The 16,366-nt window shown below is 40.7% G+C and overlaps 2 protein-coding genes across 11 annotated transcripts in view; one reads left to right on the forward strand and one right to left on the reverse strand.

Moving 5' to 3' along the window:
- The window catches only part of cpeb1 (cytoplasmic polyadenylation element binding protein 1), a 43,926-nt gene extending 34,997 nt beyond the window's left edge, over window positions 1-8,929 (reverse strand). For both annotated transcript variants that reach the window (XM_087140544.1, XM_022231369.2), the window contains exons 1-3: window positions 8,662-8,929; window positions 7,513-8,020; window positions 3,998-4,611 (exon numbers count right to left, since the gene is read on the reverse strand). In XM_087140544.1, the coding sequence (XP_086996670.1) occupies window positions 3,998-4,611; window positions 7,513-8,020; window positions 8,662-8,706 (1,167 nt within the window). In that variant the 5' untranslated portion in view covers window positions 8,707-8,929. The remainder of the gene's footprint in view (window positions 1-3,997; window positions 4,612-7,512; window positions 8,021-8,661) is intronic.
- Window positions 8,930-11,626: 2,697 nt separating this feature from the next.
- The window catches only part of LOC110977346 (inositol hexakisphosphate and diphosphoinositol-pentakisphosphate kinase 2-like), a 51,351-nt gene continuing 46,611 nt past the window's right edge, over window positions 11,627-16,366 (forward strand). For 8 of the 9 annotated variants that reach the window (XM_087139766.1, XM_087139769.1, XM_087139768.1 and 5 more), the window contains exon 1: window positions 11,627-11,808. The gene's annotated coding sequence lies outside the window, so the exon portion shown is untranslated. Of the gene's footprint in view, window positions 11,809-14,806; window positions 14,851-16,366 lie in introns of all 9 variants that reach the window. The other variant, XM_087139774.1, reaches the window with a different exon arrangement.

Below are 16,366 nucleotides of genomic sequence, written 5' to 3' on the forward strand. Positions count from 1 at the left end.
GATTTTTATACCATTTATACACATCCTGGGGTCAGTAAAAGTGAACTTTACTTTGGTCAATCAGGCTTACAATTTTGTTCGAGTGTTTTGTTTGTTTATTTGTTTATTTTTATTACATGTACTTCATATTTATTGCTCAAAAGCAAAACCAAGATCACTTTTGATCCATACACAAATCTCAAACATTTTCCATGCAAATTAAACCTTTAAAATAGGTTCATGCATTCCTAACCATTTTTTACCATGGGAAGCAAATCAGTTTCTAAGATGACAGTTTGTAAGAAGTAATAAGTGATTTCACAGCCAGACATAATTTCAAATATACTGAAGAGCTCCAATAAAGACAGCATTGGCATAAACTGTGACCTGGCTGTCACTGGTACCACACACGTCCATATTTCCAGGAATCAGAAGTGGGGGAAAAAATGAATTTCTGCAAGTGGTTTGATCGGTATCCGTCACATATTTACAGCAAAAAAATCCCAAAGTCCTGCAGCAGACCTGATTCCAAGTGGTAGCTCAAAATAAATTCTGTTCATGACAGTTTACTGTCTATTGCTTACATTTCACCACATGCAACAATATTGATTAAGCTGTAATATCTGACTGTTCAGTAATACACGTACGCCCAAGTATCCCATTTGACATTCACCCCAAAGCAGACGACGTATTTTGAAGAGTATAGTTCTGCAATGATTATTTGCAAGACGAGGGACTGATGCATATTGAATGTCAGATGCAACTTGATAGTGCAGTACAGGTGAATTGCATTAATATGATGATTATGCTTATAACAGTCCTGTGCACATTCAGGAAACTATTGTAATCAGATGTATTTATACGCATTGCATGTTTATTACTGATGTTTTGAAGTTCAATCTATCAGACCAATAAACAAATAATTACCGGGACTCTTTTTTTTTAAATTATTATAACACTCAAAAGTACATCATCAAGTACAAGACATCATCTGTATTCTTTATCCATTTCTGTTTGATCACTACATTGGCTGAGAAGTACGGTGGCTCTTTGTTGAATCTAATTCATTGTATTGAGACATGATGTTAACGGTATGTCCAGAGAGCTTTTACTACTTTGTTTACTGGTCCTTCCTTATTGCCAAGTACACAGCATAAATGAAGGTTTCAACTGCATACCACAAAAAAATTTACTCAAGTTTAACAAAACAAAAATCACAGACAGACGAATAAATGAGATTGCAGTCTTTCTCCTCCCAACCCACGTATTCCATGCTTGACTACAATTAATCAACAAATAATTTGTAAAAAAAAAGTTCATATAAATTTTACATTACCCACACTGTGGGTTATTTCTATCATTAAACTGACACATACACTCACACTGTATTCTCGGTATGGTCCGAGAAACGTCTGCACTAATAAGTAGGAGGTAGTGGGTTCAAATCCCACGCCAGAAAGCTTGTGATTTTTGTCACAACTCTCAGACTGCACTGAAAATACAGTGGATATACACATCTGTATTAGGGCAAAACATCAATGTCCCGATGCACAGCCAATTTAATTTAAGAAATCAGCCCAAGTGATGCGGCACATTCTAAGGGATGTACAGGAATAGACAAGACTGATGCCATCAAGAGGGCTACTTGACTTCAGTGCCAGATTGCAAGGGACCTTTATTTTAAACATTAAGGTACAGTAATTAAGGTTCAATTTGAATTAATTTGCATAATTTAGTGCAAAGGAGATGACTACATTGTTAATAGTGCACAGCTGATATTTATGACTTAATTGCACTATTCCAGCTCAACTTCATGCAAATTGATGCCAGATTCGTAGCTATGTAGATAAGTTACTGTATTTTTTTAATGTTAGAAATGAATTAGCATAAGGAAATGCTATATCTGTGCTTATTTAAAATGGACATGACCTGGTGTATGATAATAACCAAGGTAAACTATATTTTATTAGAATGGTTCAGGTTGACAGACTCTAAATGAGGGTAAACATGTGGGTAGACTCACCGTCATGTGACGTGATGTGGATAAAGCCACAAACGCCAACTGTAATGCAGAAATTGTGGCCATTGAAAAAAAGGAATTCGGTAGCAAATCAATACAATTTGCAGATTTTTTAATCTATCTATTCCCAGGTAACAAAAAAAATGACTATGGCCTGAAATTGTGGTTCAGACGGGAAAAAAATCTGCACTCATTGATATATTATTTGCACGTCTGAATTGAATTGTGAAATGCATGGTGAGATCCACAGGGGGTTCTCACAGCCGGTTTTCTGCTGCCGTGTCATGCACACTGTATGTACATGTACATGTATGTCTGCTCCAGAATGTGCCCTGTAGCACTACAATGTTAATATACATGGGTAAAGACGTTCCAAGTATGTTGTTAGTAGTCTGGGTGTGCCAAAGGGGACTGGTAATAATATATGGGGTGACATGACATTCAAATTCATTTTTATCAGTTTTTTTTTCAACTGGCTGTGTTTCCTATCTCATTTCTATGCCTTAGAAATTACACCGATCAATGGCATGTTTTTCAATCATACATTTTTTAAAGACGTTATAATTTTTACAAATATGACCTTCTTGACTATAAATAATTTCAAATTAAAACAATCATTAATTCAACACTATAGTTTTGCAAAAAGTCAAGCTAAAGTGAAACTAACAATTGAACAATTCTATGTGCGTAATTTTGTGTTCCATGGTAATACAATACCAAAAATTACCCTGGACAATTTTTCATCTTATACTTGTACTCATTATTTGAAGCCAATTCTTCCTTTTTTCAAATACAATTCCAGTAAGCAAGCAGTGAAGTACAGTCTATTTTTAGTTCAACTTCTTTGCCTGAATTCAGAGGGGTTTTGCAACAACTGACTACAAATTCTAGTTAATAATTGAAACCCAGCTTGAATATTGGCAGAGAAGCCTGTGGTTTCGATGTGTTAATGTGCAAAGGGCATGCAATGGCATGATTCACCAGGTCACAACACATGTTGCATTGTCAGCAGCATGCCGTCGCAAATTTTTTATGAATATTTGTCTTGATTTCTTCACGCCCGAAATAATGTGCATATTAACTAAAACCTTCCGCACCACACCTGAAACTGCATTGATTATTAGAATTAATCAAAAACTGCTATACGTACTACAAAAATGTGGCTGATATATGTACATCAGTCATACTTGTTTTTCTCAATCATGTCTTTTGAAGAGAAAAATATCAACTGTCTGGAAGTTTTGCATTATATAAGAAAAGATGGAAACATGCATAAAATCTGGACAATCTCATGATTACAAAAACACATTTGAACAATACATGTGGGTTTTATACATGCAGCCACACACGTGAAAAAATACGGTGCTGCACCCAAGGGACACCACAGAGCCGAGCGTAATCATTGCCACAAGTGCAGCACTGAAGCACAGACACACAGTACATGGCAACCATGTACAATGAATGAATGTGCATGACAGCGAGGTACTGCATCTTGCAGACCAACTAAGATTATCTAATGGGTGCGAAAAATTGGCTGCGAGGCCAATGCATGAAGAGCATGCACTGTACTGACACGTATGTGGGCTGAGCGGGCGTGACAGAATGTCACTTCTAAAAGTGGTGGAAGCGATATGTAGGTTTATGTCCTAACATTTATTCCAGATGCATAGATGGTGGGGACCAAGAACTAATCGGATTGTCCGTGCTTTTTTGTTTAAGAAAAGGTTATGGGCAGGAAGTAATTATGCCTGACCTTTTCATTTCATTTTCATCTCTTACTGGGGGAAGGTATGGGATCTAGTTTATTTGTACGACTCCAAATTCAAATTTGGTATAGGGGTGCATGACTGGTTGTTAGCCATGCATTAGCACTGAATTTACTCAGCAATGAAAATTACTTGCATTCTTACAATACTTTGAACATGAAACAAATTTAAATATTTCAGTTTTCTTTTGCTGAAAAAAATTTTCTGAATGGGTTGATCCGAGGTTCCTTACCATCATTTCTGAAAGCCCCTCTGCCAGGGGCTCTCCCGAACTTGCTGAGGTGGAGCTGATCCCACTGGTGTCCGAGTCTGTTGGGCTGGAGCTACGAGAGTCCCGTGCCCCTGGCCGGTCGATGGGTGAGAAGACGTGCTCCCAGATGCTGGAGGAATCAGAGGACCCGGGACTGCTGATGCTGCCCCCAAAGTGGCGATGCTGCCCAACACGGTTAAACTCCGGAGAGGCATAGCTTGGGACTGGACTCATGGCAAGGTTTTGTTGCAGCTGCTGCTGTTGTTGCTGTTGCTGCAATTGCTGCTGCATTTGCTGCTGGTACAGGGCCCCGCTCAGGTACTTGTCTATGTTGGAGAGGGTGATGGCATCCTTGGGGTTGGTACAGAGCGTGTAGCCGCTCCAGGTTGGGGAGGACAAGGGCGAATTGAAGAATTGGGCTGAAAACCCCCCACCCCCACCACCGCCACTTCCCCCACCCCCATTCCCGGGGGACAGGGGAGACAAATTGGCCTGGGGTAGCCCTGTAATTGGGCCGAAGGCTTGGGAGGTCATGTCGCAGGGCAATCCTGTCAGGGGTTTGCTTGTCTGAGGCAGCAGGAGGTTAAGCACATTCCCTGTTGAACGAAACATGGCAAAAGGAATTACAGGCCCGGATTAATTTCCTCTGTTGGCTTTGTGCTCCATTTAACTTCCCTTCCTAACCATATACAATCACTTACTCTGCACTTCACTGCCTTACATGGAGTTTTACCAGTCCACAGATAGATATTTACATTTTTAAATATGGATTTTTGTGGTCAGTCTGTATGCTGGCAATTTCAGTTTTCCACAATCCCCGAGGTTATTTGAAGGTTTTGCATTACGACAGAAACACCCTACGGCCTACACTCTTTAACCCTTATATTCTCAGATCCCTGAAGAATTTGGAGTATTTGAAGGATTTAAAAAAGGATGAGCTAAGACACTTTTAATTTCACACAGAGGTTGATGTCCTTGCAAAAGTCAGTGCGCCAGTTTGTTGTATAATATTGGTACATTGTGTTAGATTAGTTTGCTGGATTGATGAAGGAGCTCGGGTTTATGCATCCTTAACTATTTTAGATCCCTGAAAATTGAACAAGTTGATGTCTGCCAGATTCTGGGGGCATCTAGCCAGAACATGGCTGAAGCAGCATGTCCCTTCAGCTGTTCCGGTGGGCATATCAAATCAAAGGGAGATGAGTTAATCATAGGTGGATTCAAGGGGTGTGGGGCAATGGCGCCATGGGTCCCCTCAAAAAGGGCCACTTTTCTTCTTTTTTAAGGAATGGAAGGGGGGCAACTTATTTGGACAACCAATATTTCATTACCCTTCCTTCCCAAAGCATGAACCAAGCCCCAGAGAGGCTATAAAAGGTTAAATAAAGAATTTCCTAAATTGTTGGGCCCCCCAAAAATTGTTCCCCCCCCCAACTTTGGGATTTGGATCCATCTTTGGGAATATGTTGAAATTTTGCTGTTATTTATGCATCACTGGATGAATGCAAAGAGGTACCTACAAGACACATGGCATAATTCTGACACTCCAAATGGTTCATGATGACAGTTCTGACCACTTTCCTGTTCAAATCTGCTTTAAACCCAGCCCAATAAATAAATATCAGCAAGTCTGGCCTCAAAGAGGTTATTTATTGGGAATCATGTTGGGCGTTCCCACAATCTTCTCCAGTATTTTTCTAAAGATTTGGAAGACACAAAATCAACCTCTCAAACAATATTGCAAAGTCCCTGACCAAATCATCAAATTTTCATCTATCTCTATGACCACTCCTCCCCAAATAAAATGCAGATGCCACTCCAATCCCAAATCAGCTTTGTCATTCCCTCAATTTTGTTTTCCATTTAATCCAACTGAAATATCACATGGCATCATTACATTCCCTTCTTTTTGTCTGTGTGGGGAGATTTAAAGGGACATCCCCAGAAAAAAAAAATATCAAGCATCTGCTCTTTGATGATAAACTGCCTTCAGGGAAAATTTGCACACACACAAACTAATTTTGTCTGGATTCGTGATTAAAACCACAATTTGTCACTAAATCTGTATGTGAAAAAAGAAAAAGAGCTGCTTGAATTTTCAACTCAACTCATCTTTCTGCAGCTCACTGAGTGTCAGTGCTGCTAACTGATGTATAACAAGCATTTACCATCTGTTGCTTTATCATCTTCTTGTTTTATGTGGACAATACATAAAATTTGACAGTGCTGCACGTAAATGCTAAATCACATTAAATAAAACAACCCCGTCATTGAAAAACATGTATACATTTTTCACATTGGCAAGTATGTGGTAGGAGAAAGAGGATCTCTTGCCAAAAAGACGTTCCAAAATTTAACCGAAAAGAGCATTAGTCCACTGCATTTTGGAAATTTCACAGACCATAACAAAAGACTGAAATTAATCGAGTTCCAAGTACTCCTTTTGTGACATTCCATGGTTAAAAAACCTGTTTCTTCAGGCAAACCTTTCTCTTTGAGTGATAACAAAAGAGGAGTGGAATTCTACTTTAGCACACTCAGGCAGTGTAACTTGCCCTGAGGTTCAACCCTGGGACTGAGTTTTCCATGAATACTTTTCTTCCCCAGGACTAGGGGGTGGCTGGAATTATTGATTCATCTGGTAGTGAACGAAAAACAGGCCGAGTGGAATAATTTCACCCAAGCGTACTTCCTTACTGGGGTGCTTGAAATTGCTGTACAGTCGAGTTGCTACTTTTTCTCCGAAGAGAGAATGTCAGTTACATTCACTTCCATGTGAGAAAAAAATTACATGACAATTGAAGTTCACAATTTAATCATCATGATACATGTACATGTGTGTACTGCTATTTAGACGCGGAATGGGTTAACATTTCACTTTTTCAAGCCTATAAATTTATGTCAAGTATTTCCCTGCTGTAATCTTGTGAGTTCAGGTTTAATGAGTTTCATTTATAACTTTTTAATTCAGCTTTTTGACTATCAAGACAGAATGTGATGAACCAAAAACTGAATTGAAATGTAAGCCTACTCCAATAAAAATGCCCCCTTCAGTTTTGCAAATTTCAGACTTAGGTAAATCAGGGTGTGGTAAATTATTTCTAACTGGAGATAAGAATTAAATGTTAACATGGTTATGCCCCTGTGTGGGCGTGTGTGGGTAATTTTGGGGGGCATACATCACAGGTATTTATATGCAAAAGCTGAGTAGATCTACAGTTTTTTATCTTAAACAGTATTTTTTTCTTCATCAACCAAAACTCTGACAATGCATATGGCATTCAACTACCTTATTCCTTATCCAGTAAAAAGGACTTCAATTAATATACTGCTCATGAATTCCCACCATTTTCAGATGAACAAAAAGAATTTAATAATTCATTTCTAATTATATTTATAAGTAGTGAAAGGCCTTCTGTACTAATCCTAGCAGAATCTTTCTCCAAGGTGACTGTATCAAGTAAAATCAATCAAAAACTCAACAGCATGAAACTTGCCTGGGTCATTTCTGTCTGGTTGCTGCTGCTGCAAACCTGGCGGTGGTAAAAGTCCCTGTAGGGGATTCGCACCGGAGACGCTGGCTCCCGCAAAGGGTCCTCCGTTGAAGTCCCGACCGGTGGCACCCAATGAGGGGGCCCCGTTGCCTGCCGGCTGTTGCTGGTTCATGCAGATGCTACTCTGCAGATCCAGCGAGTTCTCCAACAGCGCGTTGATCTGACGGAACAGCTCCGAGTTGCTGTTGAAGTTTGTCACGGCCGAGGTGGACGGGGCGGTACTGCTGTGGTGGTGGGGGTTCAGGCTTCCGATCAGGGGCGGGGCGGTGGTACTTGTGGGCTCGCTCGTGAATGGGAGAGGGATGCTGCTGTTAGATGACCCGCCGCCTCCTCCACCCCCGCGCGATCCCGGGGCGGCCTCGAACCGTACTCTTTTCTCCGTGCAGCGGGTTGGGGTGTTGCTGCCGTGACGCCCCTCGGTAAACAGCCCTGCTGTCGAGCCGTTCTGGGTCTGTGGCAAACAGAAAGACAACTTTAATACCACCAGTCTATCGATCCCTCAATTATAAGAACAACTGTCTTGACCGACTTGGATGTCAATATTAAATGTAAGGCTGATGTACGGAAGCACTACTGTCGAGGAGTTGATTTAAGAGTCATATCCACAGACAGCAGCAGCACGAGTTGATCATAACGGAATGACCACGCATACGGAAAGCTCACCGACATCGATTGCACACAGCGCCCTTCTCTAGCAAAACATGCACTGAACACCCACGTGGTCTCTGTACGTGTGTGTACATACGTGAATAGAGCACGTGTCCACAACTTCTATCTCAAATCGTAAAGCGCCCTCTATTGACTGAGATCTGTAACCGTCGGGATACAACGACACACTAAAAATGTAATTATACTGAGCCTACATTAGTAATAAAGCCTGGTGGCAGTTTCATTTTTAAGGTTATACTTTTTTGTTGTTGTTTTTTCCTTTGGAGTCCAACCATGGCGAAGAAAAGCAAGGATGGATGAACCGCTACTTACTATATTTTATTACTACAGTTTGCCAGCGCTTGATGGTCGGTGTTTCATTTTGTACTTTGTTCAACCGTTGCTATTTTATCTGTTTTCTTGGCTACCGTTTCAGAACCTCACCATTTTTGGATTCATTCTCTGAAACTGCATGATTGCATCGGCCATGGTGACTGTTCCCGGTTGATACAGCCTTATCCGCGACCAGGCTTGAGGATTATACGATCCCTTTGGCTGGAGCAGAGTGGCTGAAATGTGTCGGGTAATGGACTCCTTCTGGTGGACGAAGAGGCAATATCACAGAGTTTCCCTTTCGCGGGCTTTCCTGGCTGTTGTGTCGGGGTCTCACAACAGGCCTCTCTCCGAGCAGGTTGCTAAATGCTGCCCGGGTGAATAAGCAGGGCTTGTTTTATACCGATATGCAAATCACCTTGAGCACGATTATTAGAACCCGGTTGGCCACGGCTCTCATACTTACGTAACTCTGCAAGTTTGTATTCAGACACCGCGGATAACAGGTCCAAAATGGGACTCTTCTCAGAGTCAGTGAATAATCTGCGATCAACCTTAACATAAGCTGCTGGCGAGATCACACAAGGATCTAGACGTTTGCCAAAGTTGTTTTCGGAATGCATTGTTTTGTCACTTTTCTCCCGCTGCGATTTTGTTCCTGAAAAATAAGGGCAACGCCATGCTGAGATCCTTTGCACTGACGCGGAATTAGGTTAATAGAAACAATGTGAGTTACATCTTTCGAAAGAAGCAAATGCAGTACTGCAGGCCACACTCTCATTATTTCATTCGAACAGAAGTGTGTACATTCCACAAATGGCGCATGTGTAGATTAAAGACTTGAGACAACTGGCAGAGGCACAAATGAAGAAAAAAATAACAAAATCCTTGGCAAACGCCTCATATTCCACCGTCGAGCGTGTGCAAAGGAGTTTCAAATGGATTTTGGAGATGACTTAGAATGCTCCAGACGGCGACGGCAAACCGGTAAGTTGTGTTCACTTCCAAGAGGGTGGATTTTAAAGCTATCGCCTGAATAAACAATAATTATTACAAAGTGGAAGAAAAATATGTCTGATGACTGATCTTGATTTTTTCTAAATACAAACATTTTCCTTATTTACGACTTTCATGAATTCAGCGTTCCCACGATTTACCAGATACGTTAGCAATCGTCGACCAGGGTTTAGCCGGTAATTCAAACTATGAGATCGGACTTCGGAGGATTAAGATGATCCTCGGTGCAACCGACTACAGCTCAACCATCACGGTAAGATACGGTTTTAGCATCTCATTATTTTATGAGTTACATCTATACTTTCGGAAAGGATGGAAATTCTTTCCCCTTGATTAAAATAATTGTAATTACATGTATGTGTCTCTTCTTTTCAAGTTATTTTTCAATTTTTATATTTATTTATTATTTTTTGTAGTCGGTGATTGCACTTCATCTGGCTTATTTGAAGAGGCCGTGGCCCTTGGCCCTGGACTGTTTGCGAAGAAGAGCTGACATGCTCGCTATCACCACAGCACCGCTAAAATATAACGACCAACAAATATAAAAATACCTACTGCCACTTGTCGTATTTGAAGTGTTAAGTTGGTTCTTTTTAACATATTATGATCTCGAGCTCAAAGGGGCCAGATCTCTGCGGCCCAGAAATCAAGCTGCTGGATAGCAAGAATAAAGGTCTTAACCATAAGTTGACGAGGAGGGACGATCAACAGGCCCCAGGTTCGGCTTCCAGTGATGCACCAGTATTGAGGTTCGAGAGACTATGGACTCTTCTCCGTGGCCTATATGCCATCGCAGTGACTTTCGGGGGGGGGGGGGGACGAACAGACTGTCTTCGATGAGAAGGAACTGGCCGTGAGGAAGCAAATTATTTTTTTGGGGGGGGGGCGGAATCGCAGAGGATGACACCCCTCAAATGAACTGCCACCAAGCACTCCGAGAAGTGTTGGGAACAAAATGCAGACACTCAGATACTGATTGTCTCCTCTCACTGATATAATATATATACTATAAAAAAAAGAAAGAAAAAAAAATTGTCATCTTACCAGAAAAGGTAGGATCTCAAAATCAGAAATGAATATACAGCTAGATTATGTGCATACAAGTTTGAAAATAAGCTATAAAACATAAATTTTGATAAACACATTCAGTATCTTTTCACGGTTTGAATGACTTTCTTATTATCACACAAATGTGATTTACTCAACATTTCATTAAAATCTTTCGGCCTCCAAACATTTTATAAAATTTAGCCTTCACTGAGAACTTCATAATTTAATCCTGAAGGATAAATCAACGATACCTCCCCGTGGGTCCGCAGCATGGTATTTGGATGTCCTGATGTCTTGATTTCTTGCTGTCTTGATATTTCTGTTGTTCGGTGTCATGATGGTTTGATTACTTATCATCTTGGTGTTTGGGTAACTTGCCATTTTGGTGTCTAGATTGATTCCGAGACACCAAAATATCAAGACACCTAAAAATCAAGACATTCATGATAGCAAGACATCAAGACGTAAATATATCAGGACACCAAGATATCGAGATACCACTGCAGGGCATCAAAGCACACTTCACAATAATGTATTCGAAGCTTTCAGAGGGCGTTTTGACCCCGACTAAAAATTTGATTGAGGACCCTGTCCATCTTTTTTGTCGCACCTAAACACTCAGAGGATTTTTTTTTTGGGAAAAAGCAAGTGACCTCCTGGGTGTTATCTAATATTTGATTTGGTTTCCGTGTCGGGATTTGCTTCCATATTGGATACCCGCTTCTTGCCCATACATTGAATTAGTATTATATTAAAAGAATAAATAAACAAATTATAGAAATGGTTCGATGTTTGGATCGACACCACATGGTTAACTGTTAAAGTGGCAATAAATGGCTTATTATGAAGCCAACAACTAGAAAGAGTGGGGGTTGAAAAGAAGGCAAAGCCGGAGACGGAGATGAAATTTATGTATTACGGCGAAGCCCCCTCCTCTTTAAATTAAAACGCCTGGAATAAAAACCAGCGATTTATTTTCAAGGGAGGGCGCTGTTCACTACGAACGTTAGTATAGTTCAGATCCAGTACTCGAAACGCAGTACTAGTGCTGTAGTAGTACTCATGTACGACAAATGTAGGCCCATTATTGTACTTTTTGAAACAAACATCATCACAACATGGAAGTCAAGTGAATCCTCGAAATCGCTATTTAACTCTCGTCTTTTTTACGAAGTCATATAGGTGTCCAAGGTATGTATGTTTTGGGGTAGGAACTAACTACTGTAGGATGTTTATCTCCAGTGGAGTACCGAGACTTTTTTTGCAGATGAGAGCGCAGTGTAGCTGCTGCATTTAGGCCTATGGCGGAATCGAGAATGGTATGGGGGATCCGTTTAACTTTACGGGTCAGTGTGAATGTTTTGGGTGTAGGCCCTACAATTTACAAATCCCAAAATAAGCCAAGTAAAGCAGTGCATGCCCTCCTTGATGTAGACCCATAATATAAACAAGGCCTTTCATATACATGTACTATTGTGATGTAGTAGGCCTGTACGAAGGTCCCTGTTTACGGGTGTATCATCAAAGTTGTTCTTGAGAAATTGAAAAACTCCTTAGATCACGATGGATATCATTTCTGCTTACATGTACATCCACACGTCAGGATGTACCATTCCGGTACACAAAACTGAAAAACTCCTCTAGTTTCCTCCATGGCTTAATCTAGATTAAAGTTAAATTCCGTGTTCCAAGATGCCATCATTATGGGCCTACAAAGTTCAAAGCTTATCTGATTTTGTACATGTACATGAAGTTGGGCTTTACCCCCAGAACTGTGGAGTCCAACATCCGATCCGTCCTGCTCCTACGTACCCCAAAGGCTCTACATGATGTTTAACTGGGCACGAACAGGGATTTTATTCTGATTGTGTACCCAAATAGAAATGCTGAGCAGCCATTTCCCCCAAATAGTTGACTATGGCTGCAACCGATACACAGGACATGTAAATTGGCTGCAGCCGCTTTCCGTACGTGTGTGTGTAATTCTTAGCCACAACTGGACTGAATGATTGAAATGGCAGTTGGTTGTGGCGCGCTGGGGATCACACTGACCAGTCACAGGGCGCTTCATTATTTATGCCCAAATTGCGGGAACGACAAGCAACAGCCGTTGGGTACCAGTGCACATGAACACTTTCTGTTGAGGCCGCACGTGGATGTGGACAGGCAGCGGAAAGCGGCTACAGCCAATTTCCATGTCTTGTGTATTGATTGCAGCCGTAGTCAACCATTTGGTTGCGGCTCGTCTTTGCAAGTGCACATGTGAACCGCATGACTCTCGGACACTGATCGGGAAATATTTGCACCTTTTTTGAAAACGGCATGGTTTAGGCCTGTTTTTCTTGGTACAAAGTACAAAGATATGTAAGCTACCATACATAGAACTCATTGGGGAAATAAAGCAGCATTTCTATGGGTACACAATTAGAATAAAATCCCCTATGGCGAAAACATATCATTTTCTTTGGAGTTCGTGGGAGCGGGGTGGATGTCGGACCCCACAGTTCTGGGGATAGTTAGGCTATACAATGTTTATTTAGAGTCATCAACAAATTTTCAAATTTGTAACAAAGACTGGAAATACTATGATTTGTGTCTTTTCAATGGAAAGAGTTCCCATTTATACCAACATCCCTTGACACCATGTGCACAATCCCCATTCATTGGAGGAAGGAATAGACTATGAAACTAGTCTGAAAGTGTGAACGATTTTCTAAGTAAACACCTTAATATAGGCCTATCCCCAGCTAAAACTGACATTTCAGAAATGTTACCACTTCCTGATGGCTGATATACCACTTTCAGGAAAAAAAGAAAGTGATGTCTGTACATGAAACTCTTACCTTTTCAACTTGTTCTTTTTTTGTAGTAAGTTGACCTTCACTGAAATAATAAGATGTAATAGTCTTTGCTACATTGTACAAAAATGATTCTCTAAATCTAAATGTAATGTATGGTACATGTACAGTAACTCTAGTGTCTGGAAGAAAGGAATGCATTGTATTGTATGTAAACTTATCTGACCATTTGAAGCTCATTTGTTATTTTATGTAACCCCATTCCAGTGCCAAGATACCCTGCCCCCTTTCCATATTCTTGACTCTATTCTTGAGATCTGCAAAACAGTTGCAAAACCTTGGAACCTTGTGCCATTGGAAGTACACATTTTTGGATGGACTATAACTCGGCATGATCAATAAAGGTGCAGCCTAAAGTACAATATTGTACAACATTTCCCTTTTAATGAAAAAATATGAATAATCTGGACACTGAAATGTTGATATGATTCACTTAATCGCCTCTTAAAGTTAGATTGGTTACCAGGCTTCTCCATAAACTTGCTTTTTATTTATAGGAAACTGCACCAAGTGTTTATATTTTGCAAATTTGACTTCTTTTCATCCAAAGTGCGTTGAGGGCAACATTCGATGTACATGTATATGTATATACATTGTATACCAGTACGGCATACATGTATTACTGTATGGTGCCAAGAGCATTGCCATTTCAATACCACATTGGCCTGTCATGGTTTCTGACTATACAGTGACGCACCGGTATAGTATACGCATTTATGATGAATAAGTTGAGAGTCACTGTAGTGCTCTATGGGTATGCATCACACATCAGTAGCTACAGGTATGTAGTTTTATGTTTTGCACACAAAACATCGCTAAGATCATTTTGTTGTGGGTGTGTGAAGTCAGTGTGACTGTGCCTGTTGATTTGCTGACATATATGTCTGACAAATACATTTTTTGAGAGAAAAATTACAGTTCAAAAATAAGAGAAAAAGAATAAAATAAAAATAAGTGGGCGGGTGTGAAAATCAGGGATGGATGATGATGTGAATCGAGCAATTCATTTTAATGGCCTTGCACTGTACATCCAAAGATTTACAGTAGGTTTCCATGGCTTTGCAGCTGTTTTGTAGACCTCAAGGTGCTTGGACCATTAACATGTACAGTACGTGGGGGAAGTCTTGCATCTTGGCACCAGAATGGGAGACTTTGCAGGAAGAGTGATTTGACATTTGGAAGCGAAACATAAGCCAAATTCGTGGTTAGAGTGGTCACAGTTGACATTTTTTTGAGTGTCATACATGTATGTGCATTAACTTCAAGAGAATTTCTTGTGTCAGATAAAAGAAACTCATTTGGCCACCATTTTTCTCCCTTGTTTGCTGTAGAGCATTTTCTAAATACAGTTGAGACATCTTCTGGAACCCTGGAGGTATGGGCTAGGAGGCATGCACCGTAGGATACATTACAGTTTGTCTATTAAGAATGTATTCATTTGTATGATTTCATTTTAATGATGAATACATTTTACTGATGGATACAGTGCATTTAAATATAAATTGATGTGAATACAAATGAATACATGATTAAGAATAACTATTGCATTTGCACTGTCATGCAGTGAGTAGAGATTGTTACATGTAGAGATGTTGTTTTATTGCTCTAACCAACATTCACACACATGGTCTGTGTATGACACTGACTCTTAAGTAAGGCTGAGTTCGGGCGGTTTGTTCCCGTATGTTCACGAACAGCTCAATTTGTTGTTCGTGGGTCGGCTGCTGGAACGCCCGGAACATCGCTGGTAGTTAGTGATATGCAACGTAGCAGTGTCCATGTAGCCTAGGCTACGTTATTCGAGAGTTGATGTTTGGATGGGCTGAATTCTTTTCTATATAAACAGGAACATTCATTTCTGTGTTACAGAAAAAAATTAATGTTAATTTTGCAAAACTTCCCATTGCCAATGGCTCTGGAAGCCATCTCTCTACCTTTTTGCAGCTGTTCGAAAATCAAAATCTCACGAGTTTTTCCGTGTGTTCCTGTTGTACCCTGACGAGAAGGTGGTGTGTGATCCTGTTCCAAGAACAGTGTTCTTGAGTCGTGTTCCCGCCGTTCGAGCCCGAGAACAAGAAACCCGTGTCAAGAACAGGCCACCCGAACTCGACCTAAGATATCAAGTGCACCAATAAAAATATGCCCACTTCAGTCTGCTCTTCGCACCCGATTACATGTACTTCCACAACATGTGGGTTAATGTGCTTTTTTGTTTTCTCATACTGTACATATCATATACTGGACTAATGTATGTTAACATAGTCTGTTGCAGTGACATAATATCAATTTGTATCCAAACTCGCATCGTGTACAGTATGCTAGGTTACATGTACTTGTAGTCCTTGCTGGCTTTGCAAAAATGCAGAACGTTTGCATAATTACGCTGAGGATTCTCGTTTTAAGGTTGCATCAGTCAATGCTCTGTGTAATGTACAATGTATGTGTAATTCGCAATGGCAGTGTTTACCAAGGCCCAAGTTGCCTGGAAAATATGTTCTCATTAACCCATGTTCCCTCTTGATGTTGTTTTTATTTTGGTGGCTGGGGTGATTGGGTCTTTAACCCCTTCGCGCCGGGACGCGTTAAGACACGCTGTAAAAATTGAGATCCTCAGCCCGCTTTTCAGCTATTATTCTGGGCCCACGCTCAAGTGAACACAGTGAAAGAAGGCACACCCTGGCTCTTGTGCATATGGTAATTGGTCTTTGTGCGTAGCCCAGAAATGAAAAGACCGAATTTGCATCATAATCACCAGCTTTACAATAGTCCCCACTTTGAAAAGAGGCAACGGGAATGTGGAAGGGTGAGTAGAGCTGCATGCCACCGAACAATCAGCCTTTTCACCGTGTAATTCAAAGCGTGCAGAGCACGCACGGCCACAAACCGAGAAT

Source organism: Acanthaster planci, linkage group LG08, assembly GCF_054643075.1.
Source record: "Acanthaster planci isolate LZ-2023a linkage group LG08, COTS_SCS, whole genome shotgun sequence".
Classification (NCBI taxonomy): domain Eukaryota; kingdom Metazoa; phylum Echinodermata; class Asteroidea; order Valvatida; family Acanthasteridae; genus Acanthaster; species Acanthaster planci.